This window comes from Tachypleus tridentatus, chromosome 10 (genome assembly GCF_004210375.1).
Source record: "Tachypleus tridentatus isolate NWPU-2018 chromosome 10, ASM421037v1, whole genome shotgun sequence".
In the NCBI taxonomy this organism is placed as follows: domain Eukaryota; kingdom Metazoa; phylum Arthropoda; class Merostomata; order Xiphosura; family Limulidae; genus Tachypleus; species Tachypleus tridentatus.
The window spans coordinates 45338153-45364357 of record NC_134834.1 but is presented as its reverse complement, the minus strand read 5'-3'; the positions used below and the strand labels follow the sequence as shown (position 1 = coordinate 45364357).

General features: G+C 32.0%; 1 protein-coding gene across 11 annotated transcripts in view; it reads left to right on the top strand.

Moving 5' to 3' along the window:
* Window positions 1-26205, top strand: part of Su(fu) (suppressor of fused domain protein) — a 78944-nt gene that overhangs the window by 36370 nt on the left and 16369 nt on the right. For all 11 annotated transcript variants that reach the window (XR_013015723.1, XR_013015722.1, XR_013015720.1 and 8 more), the window contains exons 4-7: window positions 2312-2454; window positions 6749-6907; window positions 17992-18157; window positions 18800-18887. Coding sequence is in view for 4 of the 11 variants with exons in the window: in XM_076461136.1 (XP_076317251.1) it covers window positions 2312-2454; window positions 6749-6907; window positions 17992-18157; window positions 18800-18887 (556 nt within the window). In the remaining 7 variants the exon portion in view is untranslated. The remainder of the gene's footprint in view (window positions 1-2311; window positions 2455-6748; window positions 6908-17991; window positions 18158-18799; window positions 18888-26205) is intronic.

Genomic DNA, 26205 nt, shown 5'->3' with positions numbered 1-26205 from the left:
GTCCTTGAATTACCTTGCTGTATCCACTGGTCAGTCCATCACACCATGGCTTATTACCATCCCCAAGTGGGACCTTAGTTTGAGTCAGCTGAGAAAAGTGGATACTTCCAATTGGAAGCACTGTCTTTTATTTGCTTAACATCTTTCGAACCATCCTTCCATTCCCATTTATATGGATGGTTCAAAATCAGATGACTCTGTGGGATCTGCCACGGTTTGGTGTAGTTCAATGGTTGTGCACAGAATTTCCTCTACAGTTTCTGTTTTTACTGCTGAATTGTGTGCTATTTCTCTTGCCCTGGATCACATAGAAGCTAAGCAGTACTCGAACTGTACTATTTATACCATCTTGCTTAGCTCTGTACTGGCCGTGGAATCACTCACACTTAGTTCTCATCCTGTTCTTGCTGATATTCAAAACTGACTGGACCATTTTGCTTTAACATCTACTTCTATCCTGTTTTTCTGGATACCAGGCCATGTTGATATTTGCAGGAACAAGATCACTGACACTGCAGCTAAGTCTGTCTGCTCTGGCACTACCACTGCTGTGTCTGTTCCATACATAGAATATAGCTCTGTATTCAAGGCTCAGCTCTGCATCAGTTGGCAGTCTACCTGGAGTGAGCAATGTGAAAACAAACTTTTCCAGAAAAAAACTCTCCATTGGACTTTGGCCTCCTTGTTTCCATAAGGATCAGAAAGAGGAAGTTGTCCTAATTAGACTATGCATTGGTCACAGTTTTTAACTCATCATTTTCTTTTACCTGAGACTGATGCACCAATGTGTTGTCTGTGTGATACTCAAGTCACAATAGTCCACATTTTACTGTCGTGCCATTGTTATGACTCTGAATGATGGCACCATTTTAGATGTTAGACAATATCATTGACAATGGTGACACTAGGCCAGGTGGTATAAAGGCACTCAGCTCATAACCTCAGGGTTGCAGGTTTGAATCCCCATCACACCAAACATGCATGCCCTTTCAGCTGTGGGGGCATTATAATGTGATGGTCAACCCCACTATTTGTTGTTAAAATAGTAGCCCAAGAGCTGGTGGTGGGTGGTGATGACTAGCTACTTTCCCTCTAAATTAGGAGTGGCTAGTGCAGATAACCCTCATGTACCTTTGTGCAAAATTCAAAACAAACAAACACTGTCCACCTTACAAATGTTTTAAGTTTTTTAAGGGTCATTGGCCTTTTTAACAGTATTTAATTTTTTAATTCAAAGTTTGGGCTTTGTTTTGTTTTAACATGATTCCTTTATACAAAGTTTAATAATTTTACTTTATTTTAATTTTTTTTTGCCAGTTGTTGGGTGCAGATAGCCTAGTTGCTTTGCGTTATAAAATGCCAACCACCTAATATACTGCATCAAATATTATAGTATAAGTACTTGACTCGTGTATGTTATACCAAGCCCAATGTAAAAGGGTTAAGAGAATTTCCCTTTATTTCATTATTACACAAAAGAGATTAATTTTGTAATTGATTAGTTTTTGCCTCACCATAATCTTCAGTGTGTGGTTCTAGGTGTCACTAGTGCAGAGGGGTAAGTAAGGTTTCTTAAGTCAACATTTTGTTTGTTTGAAAATGTATTTTAGATAGACCCAATTTCCTTCTCTTCCTCCTCGCTTGTGACATATTTTGCTTGACTTTCAATAATGGATCTATGATTAAGAGCTAGTGTTTACAGGGCTTACTGGATATGGATGTTGTGTCATCTCCCCTAGTGGTGGAGAGCTACAGCATTATGCTGATTATAGGCTAACACAGTACATTTAGAAATGTAGTGATGGGAGTTTGTTCTAGGCTTGTAGTATATACAGGAAATTCCACAGCAGTTGTGTGGTACAGAGAAGTATCTATCTATTTGTAATAAATTTTTAGTAAGAGAAATGTTAAGTTTAGTAACTTCTTTTTATCATAATAAAGCAGGATGGATAGTTTAATTTGAAATTTGTTTGTTTGTCCTAACTTAATTGAAACACTTAAGTATTTTTCTTCGCTTTGAAAAAATCAGTTATGAGCTTAGGGACACAAAAAACAAATGCAGGTACATCTTCATAAAATCTAGAAAGATAAAGAATTGATTAAAATTATTGCAAAGAAGAAGAAGAACACTTGGATCAGTGAGGAAGCAGGCAACAATTAAACATTTCCAGATCAACAATTTGCATGTGTCATTTCTCTGTTACATCAATTTTAACTGTATTCATAACTTTATAATTTGTTATTGATTATAAATTTTAACTGTATTCATAACTTTATAATTTGTTATTGATTATAAATTGTTATATTTTAGAGAACATTCTGTGTGCTGGAGACCACGTATCATGGCACTGTCCACTAGATAACAGTGAGTCCCGAATTCAACACATGCTAATGACAGAAGATCCTCAGTTGGGGACTGTGATGACACCATTTGGACCAGTAAATTTTGTACAGGTATATTTTGTATATTAGCAATAAATTCTAAACAACAGAATGTAGTTTAGTTTAAATATATGTAAATTATATTATAACATAATAATATATATTGTAACAGTCTAAAATAATACACCACCACATGTGGGATTCAACAGAAAAGCAATTTATTAACTGAAGCAATAAACACATGCCTGGCTCGGACTTGAGACAAATGTTAATGAAAAATAAAACATAAATATCAGTATTAATTATTTTATATAATGGAATGAGAAAAAAAGAACTGGAAGAAGAAAATAACTTTATTCTAAAAAACAAAACAACAAACAACATTTCAAAATAACATTTCAGTATTAATAACAATATCAAGTGGTAAACATGAGTAATTCAGTAACTATATTGTTCATATCTCATGACTGTTTATGAATTTATAGCAGAGCACTTATTTGCAGCATAGGTCAAAAAAGTACATCTCATGTGATTATAAATTTACACAATCCTTTGCTACATTAACAGTATCTCTATGCCACTTCTTGGGAAGTTTGTACAGTTTCATAAGACATACATATTTACTCAAACATGATCAGTTAGAAGGTGAGTTAGCATTTTAATGTGAATAAAAGCTCATAGATCAACTAAACAATAGAAAGAATAATAAATAAATGATGAACAAAATCATAACCAAAAGAACAGAAATTTTTGCTTAATAATATATGATTAGTATACTTGATAGATGCTGCACTCATTGTATCAGCACTATATACGTTTTGACAAGACATGTTTGCTGCCATATACACTATCCTACTAAAAGCCATAGGACACACACCTGATTGTAGGAAGATGGGTGTGATGACAAAATATGCAAATAGTTTGACCTTAAAGGTGATTAGCAGTTCATTTAGAACTCCTTGTTGTTGTTTTTTAGGTGGGGTGAGGATAGTTGGATGTCATTTTAGGAAAATATTTCTACATTTTATTGCACAACAATTAAATATTTACAGATCAACTATTTGTAAAGTGCTGAAGAAATGGAAGTCCACAGGTGGCAGTGAGCCAAAGAAATGACGAGGTAGGTGTAAAATAGTGACGGACAGGAGCTGACACACCTTGAAAAGGCTTATGACCTCATCTTGCCATCAAACCCTAAAGAATCTGGGTTTGGAGATGTGAGCAACCACAGACAATACCATAAATGTTTCCACAACATGTTGAGAGCTGCATGGCATGAATTTTCATGAAAGAGCTAACAAACGCACAGCATTGATTGGGATGAGATAAGGCATGCAGAACGTGAAGCTTGGATCAATGGAAATTGTTCCTGTGGAGTGACAGGTCATGCTACATACTCTTCCACATTGATGGATGTGTTTGGGTGTGGAGGATGCTCATAATTTGAGTATGTTGTCCCAACAGTGAAGTTTGGAGGTGGCAGTTACATGACTTGGGGGTGCTTCTTGTGGTATGAACTAGGTCCATTGGTTACAATGTATGGATCCATGAATGCTAAGTCCTACATGATGTTCTGAACAATTCTGTTTGTCTTCCAACATGATAATGCTTTGTGTCACAAAGCAAGGATTTTGAATGTGTGGTTTGAAGAGAATAACATTGGAACATTGCAGTGGCCAGCATAGACCCCCATTCTCAACCTAATAGAACATCTTTGGGATGAAATAGAATGCAAAATTAGGGCAAGGCTAAGACTACCCTTTTCAGTAGTGGAGCTAACTAACCCTTTGAAAGAGGAGTGGAGCACAATTCCAACAGCTTTCTATCAGGAATTGGTAGACAGTCTTCCATGTCAAATTAAAGCAGTCATTAAGGCCAAAGGAAGGCCAACATGCTTTTAATTTCTTGTAGTAAAGACATGTTTAATTCATAACTATCCATGTGCCTTTATTTTTGTAGGATATGGTAATTTAGCATTTGAGATCTTGATACTGTATTATAATCCTAAAATAGAATGTCGTCCTTGTATACATCCATATCACTTTGTACTGTTTTATAATCCAACACTTGAATCATGTTTGTCTTTGTGATTTAAATCTGTGTAATACTACTTTATGATTTAAAAATTGAATATTTTAACCGTTAAACATTGACTTGTGCATATACCATTAACTTCAACTTTGGTCAACATAAAAGGAACATGTTGACTAAGAGTTCTTAGTAGTACTCTTATATTAAGTTGATTTTTGGTTTTCTTTTGGCACTTGTTGCAACATTGTGTGTAAAGAAGTGATCAAAAAATGAGATGTAACAACTAATTTTCTGTTGAAAATGTATAGTGGAATTAATACTTCTAAATTTGGTTATGTCATTATTAGGGACCCTGTAACTAACAAATGAATTAAAATGCAAGCATTTTGGGTTATAAATAGCTTATACAAAATGTGTTTAACTTTTTCCATATAGACATCTTTTCTTGTGCATGTCAGAAGTTGTTACTGAGTTTCTTCAAATTTAATCACTTTATTATCATGGCATATGGATACACTTTGCATCAAAACATAGCTAATAATACAGATTTTAAAATTATATAAATTTTAATCTGTTAATTTTATAATGCAATATTAAAAATGGAAATCCTCAATTTTCCGTAGGATGAGAATTGTGACATTTGCTTTCTAGGTATCTCTCTTCTCTCATTTTATTTAACACCCCTTGAAGAAGTAAGAAATTTAACATGAATTACTCATTATAATATTGTTATTACTTATGCAAAGCACAATTTATATAGCTTTCACTCTTATTTGATTTCAGAGCCATAAACTAAAAAAATCAGACCCCTACGTTAAGTCTACAGATTTATAACAGTAAGATCAGGAGTTTGATTCCACTTGACAGACATGGCAGATAGCCTGATGTGACTTTGCTATAAAGCACATACACATACAGAGAATACTCTTCCCATACCATTCTGTCACATCTTCTTTTACAACTTGCTACTAGTTCTCTTTCACATTTAATTGTATATTTTTATAACCAACTCAAAACCATAGGTTTATTCTGTGTAATCATGCATTGTATTATATTGTTTTCCTTTTGGAGACGTGCTTGGTTCACTTGCATTTCAAACTTTGTTCATGCAGGAGATGCATTGACAAGCTTTGCTGAATTTTTAATGACTCTTGTTATATAGATAGAAAGCCAGAAAAAATTGTGATAGTTATAGGAAATTACTTGCTTTTTACATGTTATTCTGCATTGTTAGTTGATTTATTTAACTAAATAAATAATAATATAGCATAGTAGTACCATTAGTACAAAACAAAGTAGGGTTAAGTTTCATTTACAGTATAAAAAAAAAAGAAGTTCTGTATTTCTTCTTTTTGATGTCCATCTTTTATTTATTATTATTATAAAAATAACTAAATCAAAAATAAGTTATTTTCAGGTGACATTAGATAAAATGAAAAGTAATAATAATAATTACATTTTTATGATGTATGGTTGCAAGCATCTCTCAAGTGGCTCTTATGTAATTGCATTATGTAATTCAATAAAGCAATGTAAGCTATGCATTTACAAAATGATTTACAACTAGTTTGTTGGGATTTTAGTTAGATGTAGTTTAGAGGGAAATAAAATAGTATTTAATTATAAACAGATGTGTACTGTTACAAGCTTAAAGCTATTTATAATAAGCAAATACTGTTTTGTGTTACAATTTAAAGTCATTTTAGAGAAAAAAGGGGTAATTTAAATTTATTTCTTTGTGGTAGTTACAAGGTAAATCAAATTGGCCAACATCATATAGAGTTAAGGTGGAAAAAATAATAGATAACATTTAATTAAAAAACATGTTTGAAATTTATTTAGGAGGTTTTGAGATTATGCAAATGCATTTCGACAGTTGTCAGTTGAAGAAAATCATTTTTAATTGTAACAGGAAAAATCATTTTACACTGAAAGCAGTCAACACTTTGATTCCATATATTCATGGAGGAATATTTAGTGAAAATACTTCATTAAAGATTCTGATTTTTTTTTGTATGTACAAATGCCTCTTGAAAGCTCCTGAAATTCTATGAAAATACATAAAATATATTAGAAGTTACAGTATGGAAACTACAAAGGTTAATTTGAGCTCACGAACTAAGCCAATATGAATGAGCTCATTGTGTGTGTATGTGTTTGTGTGAAAGAACTAAGGAATTTCATAGAGATCCTACTAGTAATTCTAGGGTTACTATCTTTAGCTATATGTGAAAACCTCTGTGTTTTATTAAAAGCTCTTTCACTAGTACCTTCTCATACTATGTTTTAGAATTGTACATACTGTCTTGTAATCTATTTGCTTTTTCAACTATAGATTGTAGGTGTATGTGGAGAAGAATTAATGGCAGCTCAGAGATGGAATGGTCCAGGTGTGATTGATTTAATGAAAAACATTGAAGGAGCTGGTAGTCCTTGGTTAGTTACAGACATGAGGAGAGGAGAAAGTATGTTTGATCTAGATCTTAATGTCCAGGTGAGTTATGCATGGTTTTAGTCTGATCTTTAAATATTTAATAAGTTGCTTTTGTTTTCTGGCTTCAGAATAAAGCCATTGAATTGTAAAATTATTGTAACTAGGAGAAATACTGCTCTAAGGATGACTGTTTGTACTAGTAATTACTAATTATAGTATTCATACCTCAATCAGCAAAATTTTTAAAAAGTTAATATATTTTAGAAAATAATTTTCTGCAAAGTACTGCACAGTAACATTGTTTGGATTGTGCTGATGTAAATTGTAATGTTTTTATATGTTAAAAGAGGTACCCTTTAAAGAAAAATTAAGTTTATTTTTAAGAATTTGATATTTTTAGAACTATATTTACAATTTACATCAATAAAGATATAATAATAAAACTTCACAGTGAGAGTCATGTTCTTGTTGTGAGGAGAGTACTTTTATTTAAAATTGTGCTGTGTGATAAAGAAATGGTTGTGACACATAGCATAGTTATTTTTCCAGTTTAAATTTTTGTAAGTTTAACTCAGGTTTGTGCTAGATACATCCAAACCATAGTGAGTTCTTAAATTATAATTGAATTTAGTTCTCAAACTTTTCTTTTTCTATAATCAGTCAGGGAATAAAATTAAATTGTCTATAAACTGATAAAATCTGAAAAAAGTATCACTTTTAAAAAATAAACCACAATGAACTCATTTGAATTATTTTGTTTTGTCTAATTTTTATTTTGTGTGTATGTGTATAATAAAAGGGCAAGTCTGTATGTGTGACTGCTATGATTCCAAAGGAAGAAACTTAAAAACCTCAAATTTTGCACACATACTAAGTGGATGTACATCTATTTGTGAGGTAAACAAGCAAACAAACTACAAAAGAAAGAATGTGACCACCATAGCTCAAGAGCAAAAGACCTAGAAACCTGAACTTTTGCACCCATCCTTGTATATATGCACCTTGATGGGTGTGCACCTGGGTATTATTATTTGTCCATGTACATGCACAGATGCATATTTTTAATGAGGAAAGTTAGCAAACAAAACCACATAGAAATGGTTTCTTAACTAAAAATAGAAATCACATACATGCACATACGTCTTTGTAAGTGTGACCACTTAAACTCCAAGAGGAAAGAAGCTAGAAACCTGAAATTTTGTACCCATACTAAGAGATTTCTTAGGGTTTGCACTAGTGTGTTATTACTTATTTATGTATGCATAAGCATGCACATATTTTTATGTGAAAAAATATGCTGAAATGTGTCTACCACAGCTTCAAGAAGAAAAAACCTAGAAACTCGGGTATTATTACTTATCGACATGTACGTACATTTTCTTAATGAGACCAGCTATAAAAAACTGCATAGAAAAGAAATGGTTTGTTATGTTACAAATCATAGATATAAATCACAGACAGATATGCACATGCATGCACATCTTTTTTATTGAGGGATGCTCTGGCAAAAACCCACATAGAAAAATATATTGTCTCCTTATATAACAACTTCTAATATATATGTATATATAGGAAAGCCAGTGCATTTTAACAACAAAGCTTTTGAATAATGGCAATAAAAGTATAACCTAATATTGTTGTTAAAAGTATATAATGAAATGAATAAATTACAAAATTAAAAAAAAAACTATTGTTTTCTAATTTATAAGATCCATTAACTAAAGAGGTATTTTTTTTATTATTTAATTTTAAAATGAGATGACAGGTTGGTGGGAAAGGTACCTTTGTAAACAGGCCACATCCTGTAGAAGAAGAACAAAAGTATAAACATTATACTTTTATGCTAATATGGGTTCAGGATACATACACTGACATAGTCATCTATAATAGATCAAGCTAATAACCCAAATGAAGCTAAGAACTTCTGCTAGTCTGTGTGTTTAAGACTGACTATGCGACAAGAGCCATTACAAATTCATCCAAACTAGTCAGTATCTTTCCTGTGGGATCAAAGTTTATACTAAAAGAATAATTTTCTATATAATGTACAAAGTAATATTATAAGGAATTTCATAGATCAAAACCTTAGCTTTATATTAGTTATAAGTAATATGGTATTGAACATCAGAGAGAACTGTTGACAAATCTTGAGAGGGAGGATGCGATAGGTGGTTGTGGCAAGAAGAGTCAAATTTTCTGTTCATTTGTTTTGTAACCAAACAAAATTGAAGGCTATAAAAATTATGCTTTGCCTGAGCAATGACAATATTATTATGAATAATTTACGTTAGGTTTGTACTTCTTGGAGGGGAGGTAAATAAATTAGAGAAGAAGGGATGCATAGAGAAAAAATGACATTTCTTGCACTAGAGGAAATTAAGTTTGTTTTTTTAGTATTGCTTTATAAATTTAATAACTTAAAACTTATATAAAATTAAAATATGAATTATTAGCTGAATGCATCTGATCCACTTACTGTTACAGTAAATAATTTAAAATTTATTTTTTGTAATTTTTATTATTCGAGTAACATGCTCATTCTCTGTATATTCTACTGCTACATGTTTGTATCCATTTTATGGTAATAACAAGAAATTTTGCCAAGGAAATTGCAGTCTCTTTAAATTTTACTTTTGCTTCATACAATGTGTCATGCAAGTACATTTAAAAATTGCTGTCTGGCCTGTGTTCTGGAGGGGAAGGTGCATGTGCCTAGTTTAACTTGCTGACATCTGGATTGTAAAGGCTTATAAACACAGCATGTGTGCAAGTACCATTTGGCTGAATCAACAACTCTACATGCAGAGTCTCCTGAAATTTCTTTGCAAAGCCTCCTAGACATTTGTTGTTGTATCATCATAAATTGTAAGAGACAAAGAATTTGATAGAAAAGTGTAAATGACTGTAAGTGATTAGATAAATTAAAATTATGGAAGTAAGAAAAATATGACTATTCTAGTGAATTTCTACTAAGACTTTGAAGGTATGTATGTATTCATTTGTTAATTTTAAATATTTCATTACACTGTATGTTGATGATAATAGATAGTTAGTATTCTAAATATGGCTGGCATGGGTATTAAACTTTAATTAGATTAAAATACAGAACAATTTCAACCTTCTCTGGTCATCTTCAAGTTAACAAAGAGAGTTTGTAACTGACTGTTGCTGGGTGCAAGTTATAGGGATGAGAGTGTAAACAGTAACAGTGTAGGAGGCATTGCAGTTAGGTGTTAAGTTATTAATTAAAAAGATATAAAGGTTTGAGTTCTTGTAACAGTAGGGCTTCTTTGATTTTGTATTTGTTTCCCTTCTTAGTATGTTGGTGTTTCCTGATTTGTATTGTTCAAAAATGTGTAAAAGTGGTTTTGTTCTTTGAATCTGATTTTCATTTATCTGCTTGTTTCTCCCATATTAATGTTGTGGCAGTTGTTGCATTGTATTTTATGAATAATATTGGTGTTATGTTTGTCAGTGTAGTTTTTACACAGTATGGATTTTAGTTTCATACCTGGTTTTTGAATAAATTTAGTGTTTACTGGAATGTCATGTTTTGTTGTAAGTTTTTCCAAATGTTGGTTATATTTTCACTGATATCAGGAATATATGGTATGCATCAGTGTAAGGTTTTAGAGTTTGTTGTTTTTTCAGTTTATTATTATTTGTTTGTTGTTGGTGTAGGTGTGTGTGCATAATTGTTCATTGGTTTTTGAAGTAAATTTGTTGATGTTGATGAAATGTACTTTTTAGTTAATTTCATCATTAATTTTATCAGGTGAGCATAGTTAGTTTTATGGCTGTGTTTATTTAGTTTCTTAATATGTTGAGTTTTTGTTTTGTTTCATGTGCTGAGTACCAGGGAATGCATAGTCCAGTATGGGTGATTTTTCTGTGAATTTTTGTTTAGCATTGCGTATCGGTTGTTGTGATCTTGAGGTTAAAAATGTTATTTGATTAGTTTTTCTCCTATTCACAGTCAAAGTTAATGTTTGGGTGTATGGTGTTAATGTGGTTGAAAAAACTAAGTGTGTATTCTGTAGATGTGAATTAAGCATTGTATTGTCAGTATGTCTATAGCAGTATAGTGGTTGGGTGTAAGACATTTTTGAATGTACTAGTTTTTATTCATTATTACTGTTGCATTGCCTTTATCTGCTTTTATAATTTTGATGTTGTTGTCCTGTTTTAGGTAATTTATAAAATTAATACCATTCTGTGTAAAGTTTTTTTCATTTTTAAGGTATACTTTCAACAATAATATATTTCACAAATTCAGTTGATATTTTTATGTTGTTTGACTTCAAATCTAGGCTGCTTTAAGAATGTCAAAAACTATAATGATTTTATATTAGCTAAGTACTTGTTTGCCTAAAAAATAGTCTTTTATGTATATTTATACCCTTTGGCATTTCAGCAACTGATTTAAGTATAAATACACCACTTAAAACCTTGACAGTGTCATAAACATGTGAAAATACAGGGTGTTCGGAAAGTCACTGTGCACTTATATATTTATTAACAGACATGTTTCAATATAAAATACAGGAGGTAAATATGAATGACAATTATAAACAATGTTGAAAGTGACCCCTGTTGGCATCAATACAGGCTTGGATCCTTCTCATTTTGTTTCTAAACACCGCTATCAGTTGCTGGCTTGAAATAGAGTGAACGAATGCTGTTATCGCTGCTTTGAAGTCATCCAGCGTGCGTGGACAATCTCGATACACTGCAGATTTTGCTGCTTCCCATAGATAAAAGTCTGGTAGATTAAGATCTGGTGTGCATGGGGGCCACATGTCTTTGGAAATAATGCGGTCTCCAAAACATTCCTTTAATAACTGCATGGATCTGTAAGATGTGTGGGCAGTAGCACCATCCTGTTGAAACCATGAGTAATTGATTTCATCACTTGTCATCTGACTGATGAAGGTGTGAAGAATCTCTGAACAATAGTGCTCGCTGTTTATTGTGTTCATAAAGAAAATAGGACCAACAATTCAGCGTCTGGAAATCGCAACCCACACACTAAACTTGAAATCATGTAGGGATGTTTTGTGCAAACTGTGAGGATTATTGGATGACCACAATCTTGAAATTTGTGAATTAACCTAACCTGAGAGATGGAACCATGCTTGTTTGGTGAAAAAGGTCACATCCAACACATTAGCTGTATTCTCTTCGATAAATTGGTTAAACCATCTGCAATAGCATATTTGTTTTTCATCATCAGTTGCTTACATTTTTCTTGTACCTCCATTATTTTGTATGGGAAGAGCTTTAATTTCTCTCTGATGGCCTTATGAGCAGTTTCAAGACCAATATCATGCTGCTGAGCTACCTTTTGTAATGATTTTGATGGACTCTGCATCACACTGTCAGAAATATCCAACAGTTTTTCCATCGATAGCTTTGCTGGCCTTCCACAGCATTTGGCATCATCCACTGATCCTGTTTCCCAAAACTTATCAACAAGGTTATGAACTGCATTGTGATGTGAAACAGGTGTATCTGGGAATTTTTCAGCAAATTGCTGTCGTACCACATCTGTGTATCTACCACCTTCTCGGAATACGTGTTCAACGAGCCATACACGTTCTTCAGTTGTTAAAACCATATTGGGATCAAAATTTGAAATATAATAAAATATGATTACAAAACTGCACAGTGACTTTCCGAACACCCTGTATAATGAATTATTTAAAATAACAAGTATGGAAATGTGCACACAGTATTGTTGCAATAGGTGAATGATAAACGAATAAATTATTTATTGTTTCTAGATGTCAAAGAGTTTGGTTGTATCATATATGAGACACTTTCATGGGCATAATTTAGGATTAAAAAGTAACTAAATTTCAATTATTGTGTCTGAACTCTAAAAACTGTGTTTCTGCTCTTGATAAAATATTTTAAAAGGTAGATTTTAAGGTAAATTTATACTTTTAATTCTAACTATATTTCAACAGTTTTAGTACTAAAATTTTAAAATTGATATGTTCCATTTTCTAACATTTATTTAGGATAACTCTTGAAAAAAAAAAGTTGTATTCATTTCTGCACAGCTGCAAAGTTTTGTGTATAAGAAAAAGAATAACCACTTGACTATTTGAGAACTTATCTACCTAACCCAAAGAATAACTTTTTTTACTAAGAATCTGTGACATTTTGAAAATATGTTATCATTTTGTTGATTTTTAAAATGTTTCCCTTAGTTTTTTTAGAATCCTTGGTTTAAATATTGTAATAGTGCCACATTGAGTCATTTGATCATTTATTAATGAAACACAGCTTTGAAAATAACTATAAAGAAAGTTTGAGTATGAGTAAAGAGAGCAAAACCCAAACTATTACACAATAAAAGTAAACATATATATTTAAGACTTACTATTTTTTTAAAGTTTCTGAAAATTTTTTCTTTCAGTTTTTTTTTAGTTTTGAACTTTGAAAGTGTTTGTGTGATAAGTTATAGATGTTTGAAATAATGGTATGTTGATATTTGGTTATTTGTTTTAAATTACAGTATTTTTATTTTTGAGAAAGTATACTATGGTTTTTACTGAGTTGCAGTATTTGTAAACATGAGTATTTTTTTTTGTTATGATTATCAAATAAAATCATTATCAAATCAAATAAGTTTACTGTTTAACCCTTTCACGATGGGTCAGGGGTCAAAGGACATGTCATTGCATTTGTTGACTTGCATTCAGAATTTTATGGAATTACTGTTTTATGAATTTATGTCAATAAGTTTGGAATAAGATTGTAGGTTATAATTCAAACTTTAATATTATATATGAGTTAATTTCTTAATTTAAAAGTAGATATTAAAAGAACACATCTAAATATAGATTTTAGTGAGTCGTATTATGCTGTTATTTGAATGCAGCACTGCTTAAAATTAGATGTTTGCTATGTCCAAATAAGAAGTCTATATTTTTATAAAATTAGGAACTCAGATTACTAATATTGACAAGTTAGATTATAAAATAAGAACCTCATATTTTTTTTATTTTGCTAAGACATGGCTTACGTTGTGAATCATATATGGTGGCCTCATTCAATTCTTTCCATTTTATGAGTAGCCCCTCATATACTCTTACTACAGTATATGATGTGAATAACCAATCAACAGTTTAGAATCTTCCCAAAGTGTTTTTTTCAGCCATTTTGGTCTTTGAAAGGGCAACCATGTTCTTTGATCGAAATATTCAAGGTTGTAGGTTGTGTCTATAGTTTATCTGAAGTTTCATAATTTTTAAATTCTAAATAAATCTTCGTTACTAAGCTTAATAAATTATAGTAAAAATTCTATAGTATCAGTATAGTTGTTTGATTTTTTTTAACTATTCAGCTGTATGTATAAAACCTGAAAAAAAAATTTGTTTGATATCCTTCATGTATGAAATTTTAAAAGGCTTAGCAACCTGTGTCCAGTAACAACTGAGTAGAAACAAATTTTTAAAATATGCAATGTATTTTCTATAATTTTAATGTGTTTTGTTTATGGCTTACAATTTATGGTTATAATACAATTAATCAGAGGTTGGGATTTGCTGTTTTTAATGCAGTCTTTCCTCATGATTTTGTTTACTCATTTGGATGTAATTATTTAATTTCACTAAAATTTATTCAATGTATGTGAATGGTTGTTGACTATGTCCCACCTTCCACTGAAGTTAAGTATAATAGCTTTAACTAGTGACATATTAAATTGAAACTATAATTTAGGCTAGCAAGCTGGTTATAGTAATTATATTGCTGGAAATGTAATAGCAAAAGATGTCTCACATGTCCTGCTCTAAATACTTTTCACTCTATTACTTACACTAATTCCTTTTGTAAAATAAAAACTATAATTTATTTATTAACATGTACTAAATGTAATATGGATTATGTAATATATGGAACATATATTATAAATTTATATAGATCTCAAGTTAAAAACAATTTAATGAATTCTATGGAATTGAAACATTTCAGGATTCATCCTTTTACTTTGGTTAAAATAACTGTATTAGAAATAGTTAATGAAGACACCAATAGACTTCAAAGAGAAAACTTTCATATTTTAAAACTATAAACATTATATCATTATGGATTAAGCCTAGATTTCAATAGTTCTACTGCTTTGAATTTGAGCAATAATTATTGTATTGCTATTTTTTCTTTATAGATAACTTAATTCATAAAAATAAGAAAACTAGAAGTAAAGAAAATAATAAAGTAAAATGGGTTAATTTTTCAGAATTGTGTAGTTACTTAGATAATAGTTTCTATTCTAGCATTGATATACATAAACTGTTTTTTAAAAAGATTTATTAACTTAATCTTCCCAAAATAAAAGTATTAATTAACATAATAAATAAATATAACTTTTGAAATGATGATGCAAATCACTGACTTACTTATATACATTATAAAATGTTGATGAATGTTTCAAGTTTTGAGAAGGAAAAATGGAAAGTAAAACCTTCATATTTGATAATTAATTTTAGACATAAAATATTCAATGATTTATAGATTTTTAAAATTATTCATCAATCTAAAAACAATATTTTTCCTTGTAAAAACTTAAGACATACTGTCAGTTATGAATATGAAGTTCCAGTTGGTCCTTTAATGTATAATTATAAAAGTTTGTTAGCTAATTTAAATGTAGATGATATTAATAATTTACCTTGTGAATGTGAAAATAGTTTATTTGTTGATACTTTTCATAAACATATTCTTACTGGTAATTTAGATGTTATAAAAGACAAAATTTTACGTGAAATAATCAAAAAGGAGCTAAATACAGAATAACAACAAAATGTAATGAAAATAATATTTTAAAATCTCTTGAAGAAAATACTGATGAATATATTTGGAAACTTAATCACATTACAGCTTATCCACCAAGATGGTTTTTGGAATGGAAATTATATATACTTAAAAATTAAAAGAAAAATTATCCCACATAAATTTTTAAAAAATAACATACAGATTTATTATTTAATCAGCTAGAAAACATTATAATTTTGCAGTTATTCAGATATTGTAATAGATTAAAATATTTTATTAATAATGCTGATATACTGATATGAAAGAAGAAATTTTAGATAAAATTATTAAATTATTCTGTAATAAATACAAAGAAAGTAAAATCAGAGAAGTTCTACTAAAAGTTACAAAAAATTATTTTCAGTTAAAAATAAGGTCATCTAAGAACTTAGCACTACTTTATGCAGATGTACACCTTAAGCTGCATGATAGTCAAAAGGTTAGTTTTATCTCACTTTCCCCCAAATGGTAGTACCATATTTTCATTTTACTTTATTTATTTTTCATCTTTTTATGTTTATCTTTTTCTTATTCTTATTTTAACTTGGGAGAGCAGTCACCTTTCCACAACTGTCTGCAGGCAGTGAAGGGTGATATAGATGTGAGACATTGTGGTCTTGAGCATCCACATCTTGACCTCCTAATTTTTTAATTTCTAATCTTTTTATATGAGACTAGCAAATTGGAGGTTAAGATTGATAAACAGTGTATCCCCACCACAATGTGGGTCTTACTTCCTCAGTCACCTCCAAAACCTAGGATACATTTTATAATCCCACTTTGTATCTTGTACCTTAGGATTTATTAAAAATATGCAGCCTATTTTGTTTAATTTAATGTGTTTTGTTTATGGCTTAAAAATTTATGGTTATAATGTGTGTGTGTGTGTGTATTGTATAATAATTGAAATGCGACTGTGTATTACAAAATACTAGTCCACTAAAACACAGCCCAGAGTAGGAAGATTAAAGATCAGTTTTGTATTACTGGATATGTGACCTGTTTTGTAGTGTTAGCTATGCATAACTGGAAGGTCAATATAATAAAATATATATATATATGTAAATATATAGCATTATGAGACTTAAGCTACTTAGGCTAAACATTTGTATTTTTGTGTAATATGTACTTATTCTAGCACAAAAAAGCATAATTTATATTTATTTTCTCATTTTTATTATGATGGTTATGAGGTTGGTTAAGTGACAGACTTCACATAATTAGAGTATAGAAAATAAAATATAAAGTTTTACTGAAAACAAACATTTGAAATGTATCTATGAAATTTATTTATTACACAAATAACATTTGAGATTTTTGGGACAAAGAATATTTTTTAATCATAACACAAAATCACTTTGCACTCAGACTAGTAATGAAACATTCTATTTTCACTAACAGATCTTTAGCAAAAATATTTCATAAAAAAATCTGATTTTTATATATTAAATGCTTGTAATCTTTATTAAAAGTCTGCCAATGTTTGTGAAGATACACGTGCTGTATCAACAGTTATAATACAAATACTTAATGTTTGTAAATGTGTGGACGAACTGACGTGTATTATAGCAAAAGGGCTAATAAGTGGTAGTCAACTACAGTATTCTTATGCTCAAGTCTTTATTTAAGATTATGTTTATCTTATTCAAACAGTGTACATAAACTAATTGACTATTTGCTTATTTTCAATTGTGATATTGCTTAATTATAAATATTGCTGTATTTGTTGGTGATAGTAAAACATGTTTTACTTAGCTATCAGTTTATTTGATTTAGAAATAAACATAATGATGACAACTTGGTGGTATTTATTCAACATTAGTATTTCATTCATCGAGTAGAAAATGTCCAGATTATCTTTTTTTTAAAAATTGTGGTGATTTTTTTTCACAAATAATGAAAATTGCTTAAAACAATTTGAATGAAAATAGGAAGATTAATTCCATGCTATAAAGATGCAGTAATTGAAAAAGTTATGAAAGCAGCCTATGCTCAGTGTTCTTTCTTCTTCTTTTTAGCATGTATGAAGGTGGGGTTAAAGGGGCATACAATAATTGATTAATGAGCCCCATGATTAATCAGTTAGCAAATACCAGTAATTGGTATAAGTAAGTCAGATTGCAAGAAAATAGTGCAACATTTAAAAATTTCTCTATGCTCCTAGTCATGACATCAGCCTCAGATTGAAGGGTTTTTTGGCCTCTACATCAGTGGATTGGTGCATGTGCACTCATGACACTTTAACTTTGTTAGTTAATTCTGTCTTGGCTAGAAATTGACATGTATTTATATGGTTACTTTAATCATTATATTTTTTGCAGGAAGCTGTTGACAAAGGGATTGAAGTGGATGGTTCTAACTTAAGTGGTGTTAGTGCACGCTGTACCTGGTCTGAAAACCGACCATCTTCAAGGATAAGGTCCCATAGTTCAGAGGGACAGTATGATAAAGACAATGAAACCTTCATTCCACAAATTTCAGAGCTTGGTAATGCACAAATTTTTGTATTTATAGAGAAGAGTATTTTTTTCTGAAAATTAATATATCTGCAGTAAGTGTTTGTGAATTGCTATTTTTATATGTATATATTTTTATTGTTAATATAATAATTACCTGATCTCATAGATACAGGATTTTACACTTGTAATATTCTGGCTGGTTCCCTTAGAGGTATTTTGCTTATAGGCAAATGAAAATTATCCACATATTTTAGGACGAATATGAAAAGGTAGTTTGACTAGATGAATACTAGATGTATTCAGATTTTATGTAATCATTAATCTACATCTGAGTTTGCATTACAAGACTTAAATGTGTAAACTAGACATGTATTAATACATAAATATGTAAACTGCAAATAACTGCCAAAATAAATACAAATTTAATGAAATGTGTTTTCAAATCTGACCATACTCAGGTAGACTTGCTGCTTGGATAGATAAAAGTGTGACAGTATCTTCATTAAACTCTTATAATCAAACAGTCTGTGTTCTTAGATATGTGTAATTGTATCATACTGTTTATCAATGTAATATTACTTACAAAACTTCTAAAAAGTACTCTCCTAAGGTTCTTGTTCATTTTGTTTTGTTTATGTCTAAATAAGTATGATACTGTCTTTGTGAATAGAGTCTGAACAAATAAAGAGTACATTGAAGAAAGGTCTTTTGAACACCAAACCTGTCCTTCCACCTATTAAATCAAGTCACAGTTCCAGGTATTCTAAAGTATTGGAAATTAATTATTAAGTTATTTTCCTACAAGCAGTTAAAAAACAATGATGCTTTCCAAAATTTGTAACAAGTAAATTTATTATAAGATGATTAAAGAAAATTGTGTGATTCATATTATTAGTATATTGTCTCACTCTGTTGTAAGAAATGTAAATGTTTTATGATTTACTTTTACATATACTCTTAATCAAAGAACTTAAAACTTAGTTATTATAATTTTGTGTTTAATATTTCAAGAGCAATCATTTATATTGAGATCAGGACATTATTTCTGATTATATCCAAACACATAAACCTTTGATTACACTTAAATATAAAAATTAGACACACATTCAGGTTTCATGTAAACAATTGCCCCCAGTAGCACTTTGGTATGGCTATGGACTCACCCCACTAGGAACTAAGTTTCTAGACCTGTGGTGAGCAGAGCACAGATAGCCCATTGTATAACTTTGTGCTTAATTCCATACAAACAAACAAATTCATGAAACATCAAACTATATCTGACTTATCATTACACCTATGTAAACAACACATGTAATCAGATTTCATGTAAACTTTACCTTCCTTATATTATTAAAACTGTGTAAACAACACATATAATCACATTTGATGTAAACCATACCTAGTGGCTTGGCATGGCCAGGTGGTTAAGACACTTGACTCATAATCTGAGGGTTACGGGTTTAAATCCCCATCACACCAAGCATGCTCTCCTTTTCAGCCATGGGGGCATTATAAAGTTATAGTGAATCTCACTATTCATTGGTAAAAAGTGTAGGCCAAGAGTTGGCAGTGGGTGGTGATGACTAGCTGCCTTTTCTTTAGTCTTAAAGTGCTAAATTAGGGATGGCTAGCACAGATAACCCTCATGTAGCTTTTCGCAAAATAAAAAAAACAAAAACAACTATAGCTGACTTATCATTACATCTAAATGTATAAAATAGATGTATTCATGTATTGTGTGAGCATGAAAATACACCTGAGTTCTTATTACACCACTTAAATGTGTAAACTAGACATATACTCAACCAAAACATATAAACTATAAAAACGTTGTAATAACTACTAAATATAAAAACTATAACTAACGTATTGTTATGCCTACATATGTAAACTAGACATATACATTATCTTATCAAAAGTCATGGATAGTTATGAATAAAACATGTCTTCATTCCAAGAAATTAATAGTGTGTTGGCCTAATGCTTCAATACTTGTGGAAGACTTTCTGCTAATTTCTGGTTTAAAGCTGTTGGAATTGTGCTCCATTCCTACTTTAAAGCATTAGTAAGCTTTACTGCTGATGGGGGCAGTCTTGGCCTTGCCATAATTCTGCATTCTATTAAATCCCAAAGATGTTCTTTTAGGATAAGGTTTGGGCTTTGTGCTGACCACTGCAATGTTTCAGTGTTATTCCGTTTAAACCACACATTCAAATTCCTGGCTTTGTGATATGAAGCATTATCATGTTGGATGACATAAGAGCCTGTACCATAAAATTGTCATACAGGACACACAGAATTGTTCAGAACATCGTGTAGGACTTAGCATTCATGGATCGATACATTGTAACCAATGGACCTAGTTCATACCAGAATTACCCCTAAGTCATGTAACTGCCACCTCCCAACTTCACTGTTGGGACAACACACTCAGATAATAAGCATCATCCACACCCAAACACATCCATCCATGTGGAAGAGTATGTAGCATGACCTGTCACTCCACAGGATCATTTTCCATTGATCCAAGCTTCAGATTCTGTGTGCCTTATCCCATCCCAATCAACATTGTGCATTTGTAGCTCTTCCATGAAAATCCATGTCATGCAGCTCTCAACATATTGTGGAAACACTTATAGTCTGTGGCTGCTCATATCTCCAAACACAGATTCTTGTCTGATGGCAAGATGAGGTCATTAGTCTTTTCAAGGTGTGTCAGCTCCTGTCAGTCACTATTTTACACCTACCTGGTCATTTCTTTGGTTCACTGTTACCTGTGAACCTCCATTTCTTCAGCACTTTACAAATAGTTGACCTGTAAATATTTAATTGTTGTGCAATAAAATGTAGAAATATTTCCCAAAAATGACATTCAGCTATCCTCACTCCACCTAAAAAAAACAAAACAATGGGTGATAGCTCTTTTTGTCTACTTATCATTCAGCATAGAAGTGAGAAGATTTCTAAGTGCACTGTTGATCACCTCTGCATATTTCATCATCACATCCATTTTCCTCTAATCAGAGGTGTATTCTATGTTTTTTTTTGTAGAATGATTTATTTCAAATTCATATACACTATGACCGAGTTCTCATTATACCTAAGTATGTAAACTAGACATCACTTAATTTTCTTATAAACATGTGAACCACACTTACATTTTGCTTTCACCTAACTATATAAACTAAATTTATTTAAGATTTCACAACATCTATATGTAATGCAAACATGAGTTTTGATTACACCAAAATATGTAAATTAGACATATATTCAAATTTCACAGAAACTTTTATATAAATCTGACTATTGGTGTGATTTCCAGTACATGATGAGGGTACCTGCTTGAGAAAGTTCTTTCTATACAGTGCATCTCCTCTGGGATCCAAAATCTATCTACATGTTTGCTATTTATAATATCCCATGAAGGAAAGAAGAGGGTCCTGATGGTTAAGTGGTTTAGGAGGTATTGCACATTTCATTGTACCACTTTGGTCTTGAACATTGTACACTGATTGCTTTGAGGTACAACCCCCCACCCAATTCTATGCAACAAGGGTCAGATTAGTGCCATTATTAGTTGTCCATAATTGGTGTTTTGGATGTTATTATCTTGTGCTGGTGTTTCAGTATAGTGCCCATGAAATCCTGGTATGGGCTGCACTGTACTTGTATAGTAGGGAAGCATGTAGGACTTAATGGTGGGTAGTATCAATAAATACTGAATCTTTATTGTATGAATATTTAAAAAGAAATGTAGGTCAAAATAAAATTAAAAAGAAACTCATTGCACAGTGACAACAATTTCCTTCTCTTTGCATCCCCCTTAGTGTTGATTTATCATCAGGGACTTTAGCTCTGCACTTCCCCAGTTTAGAACTTATATACAGAATTTCATCAACCTTCTTTGCACCTCAGCCATTTGCAACTGTCTTTACTGTATGCTTTGAAACTTTGTTCCTTACCAAAGCATCCCACCTGTGGTTGTGTTTTCTTTCCTCGATGAGCCAGGCTTTTTCAGAACAGATGATCTACCATTGCTCCTTTTGGCCTTCGTATCCAGGAGCAGTTGGATGAATTGGGTCTGTCCTTGGATAACATTGCTGTATCCACTGGTCAGCCCATCCCACCATGGCTTGTTACTCTCCCCAAATGTGACTTCTCTTTAAGCCATCTGAGAAAAGCAGACACTCCCAATTGGAAATACTGTCTGTTATTTGCCGAACATCTTTCGAACCATCCTTCCATTCCTATTTATACAGATTGTTCGAAATCAGGTGACTGTGTGGGCTCTGCCATGGTTGGGTGCAGAATCCTCTCTACAACTTCTGTGTTCACAGCTGAACTGTATGCCACTTCTCTTGCCCTGGATCACATAGAAACTAAGCAGTACTCAAATTGCACTATTTATGCTGAGTCGCTTGGTTCTCTACTGGCTGTGGAATCATTTCATGTTAGTTGCCATCCTGTTTTTGCTGATATTCAAAACTCACTGGACCATTTCTCTTTAACATCTACTTCTATCCAATTTTTCTGGATACCAGGCCACTTTGGTATTTTCAGGAATGGGCTCTCCAACACTGCAGCTAAATCTGTCTACTCTGGCACTATCACTGCTGTGCCTGTTCCATACATGGACTATGGTCCTGTATTCAGGGCTCAGCTTCATGTCAGTTGGCAGACGATTCACAGTTAGCAATGTGAAAACAAGCTTTTCCAAATAAAACCCTCTATTGGACTTTGGCCGTCTTGCTTCCATAAGGATCGAAAAAAGGAAGTTGTACTAACTGGTCACAGTTTTTTAACTCATCATTTTCTTTTATCTGGATGTGATGCACCAGTGTGTTGTCTGTGTAACACTCGGGTAACAGTAAGCCACATTCTACTGTCTTGCTGTCGTTGCGACTCTCAACAGTGACACCATTTTAAACATGTTTTGTCCCAAGGTTTATCCATAACGTTAGTGTTATTGGCAATACTGTCTACCTTGGAAATGTTTTTAGTTTTTAAAGCCCATTAATCTTTTTAATGCTACTTAATTTAATTAATATATTCATTAGACCTTTTTTTAATATGATTCCCTTTTAAAAATCAAAGTACATGTAATTTGATTTGAAATTAGAAAATGGCCATAATGTCAAGTAACTCAAAACCAGGATTGGAAAGGCCAAATTCAGGTTACTAATGGAGGTTTTTGAATTTATCTGTTAGTCTTCCTGGTGAGTTATGATAATTACAGTTATAGTACAGAAAGTCCTTTACAACTTGTATTACTATAGTTTTTCTCTTACTGCTGGATTTAATGCTATTTATGTTTTTAATTCAAATATTAAACTTTGTTTTGTTTTACCTTAATTTCCTTTTATTAATTTTAATAATTTTACTTTAACTTTTTACTGGATGTTTGGAGCCATAAAACACCAAACCAACCAACTCTTTGTATTCTTGTACTTCAATTTCTCATTCTTCATTTATTGTCAGATAAATTTCTAGGAAGATGTCTGCCTTTTTCTTCCAGAAGGGATTAGTGTGGGTTTTTGGCTCTTCTAAGTAAGAAAAGAAGTTGCATTCTGGGACACTTTGGTCCAAAACATCTCTTTCATCAGATGGTTAACTTCTTTTGAAATCAAAGTCTATCAGGAACATACTTATTGAGGTTACACTCCATACTACTTTTAATTCCTCAAAAGGAAGGATTATTAAAATGTATTTGCTTTATATCCAAGAATTGAAAATTGTCACTGGTTTCTCCAGCTAAAATGTTTAAGTTGTCTAGCATATCCACTTAAAAAGATTAAATAATACAGCCTACAAGCATTCTCATTTTGATGTTTTTATTGTTGCATCCAATTGCCATTTTTGAATTATGTTACCTGAACTGCAAAGTGAGGCCCTGTGTTTTCTAACCCTCTCATATGTTTACAGTGCCAGTGGCTCAAACACTTAATCTGTTAGTGTTTTTTTTTTACTTTTGCTTGTTATGGTGGCAAAGATCAGTAACTATGAGTGTCGATTGGATTCAGTTTTGCTGTTTCTATCCCAGTTATGTTTGTTCATACTTTAAATGATTGGAGGAGAAAGAAGTACAATAGTTAAAATACTGTTAACAACATTTGTTATTCTATGACTCAGAAGATGTTTCCTCTTGCAGCTCACACAGGTCTACATTTCTATATCTGTTGCTCCCACAGAATCCATCTCCATTGACCCCAGAGTGGCAGACTACAATTTTTTGTTCACGCATGCATTTAATGGAACCAAACCTGTTTGATTGGCACTTGCCACATCCACCCAGGTGGCAAGATCCATGGAGGTCTTTCTTAATATGGTTGCAAAAAAAAAAAAAAACTCAACCTGGTTTTCTTGCTCCTTCTGACTGAAAATGGCCACTTTAGTACAATTAAACAACTATTGATATTTCTGTTTTAGTTTAGATGAGATTAAGGCCTTGATTGATCCTTATTATTCTTCATTATTATTATTCATGTGTTTCATCATATAGATGTTCCTGAGACTGTCAACAGTCAGCAATTTTCCTTGTACAGGAAAGACAGGTTATGTGATGGATGGATTTTTGGGTGTGTGGCATTGCTGGTTGACTAACATGCACCCATCATTGCTTTGCATCTCAGTGGACCACTGGAGGCTGATTGATTTTATGAAACAGTTTCTGGCTCCCTTCATGACAGTCCACTATGGGATTTTGCTGATATTGGTGGGAGTAATTGTTCTGTGGATTGTGTGATCTCTGATCACAACCACTCTTATTCAGTTCTGGCTCATATCCATACTTTTATTCTCAAAGTTAATCTTTTACTGCTTTAGAACAATCCATTTGTTCTTTTCTTTCTTGTTGTGGAGGATGTACAGTGACTCATGGGATAGTGTTTATTTTCATATCATTTAGAAGAACTATAGCCACATTTGATGTCATTTGGCTCATGTGCTGTGGTGGAAGCTGTAAAAGACTGTCCTTCACAACTCTCTTTAACTTGATTTTGATGTTGTTATCGTCCAGTATTAACAGTTGCATGGAGCCAGTAACTGACCACATTGTCCAGGAAGTTGTTCATATGATCCCTCAACACATTTACCACAGTATACTTATCTGTTCCAGACCAGATATTACCAACTTTAGCAGATATCCAACTATTCAAAACTGCATGGCCTTTCAGCAGGCTCATACACATACCCAACATGCCAGATATCAAAACCAGAAGGAAACTTGGATTATGTTTACTCTTTGACCACCAGTTTCAAAAACATTTATGACAGCATTTGAAAGGTTTGTAGAAAGTTTACTTCCCAACCTCTTTTGATCTTGCTTTTCAATGACCAAGCGATTGCTGATTTATTGGGTATTGCTAACACCTTAGGGAATGCTTTTTTCTACCATATCAGTACTTTTATCTCTTCCCTCTACCTTCTTGGCTCTTAAGTTACAAGCCAAAAGATCACTACCCTCCTTTTAAGCAGGTAGTCTCTGTGACTATAATCAACCATTTACATTGGTGGAACTTGGATCACTCTACATTAATTTGGCCAGACAACATTAAATAGGAGATGATTTGCCACCACTTCCCTACCTCTCTTGCTCTTCTTCTGGTTGTTTTTAACCAGAAATAGCAAGAGGGAGATTTTCCAGATATGTATAGAGTTGGGCTATTATCCCTTTTTCTAAGACTGATAAAGATCCTCAAATTTTCTCTAATTATAAGTCAATTACTTTGTAAGGTTTTTGAGAGGATGGTTAATACCTTTTTTGTAAAGTCAAACAATTTCCTCTTTTCACCTACTCAGTATGGTTTCTACAAACATCACTCTAACATGGACTATCTGATTTGACTTAAAATGTTGACCAGAGAAGCCATCCTCAAGAAGAAACATCATGAGAAGGGTTACAACACCACATGGAAGTTTAGCATTTTACAGAACCTCTATTTGTATGGTTATATGGCCCTATACCCATTTTTATTCAAAACATATTACCTGGCTGGTAGTTCTAAATCTAGCTGGGATCAGCATCATTTCAATCCTTTACACAGAGCTTGGAATCTCTTAAGACATTTTTTAGCCTGA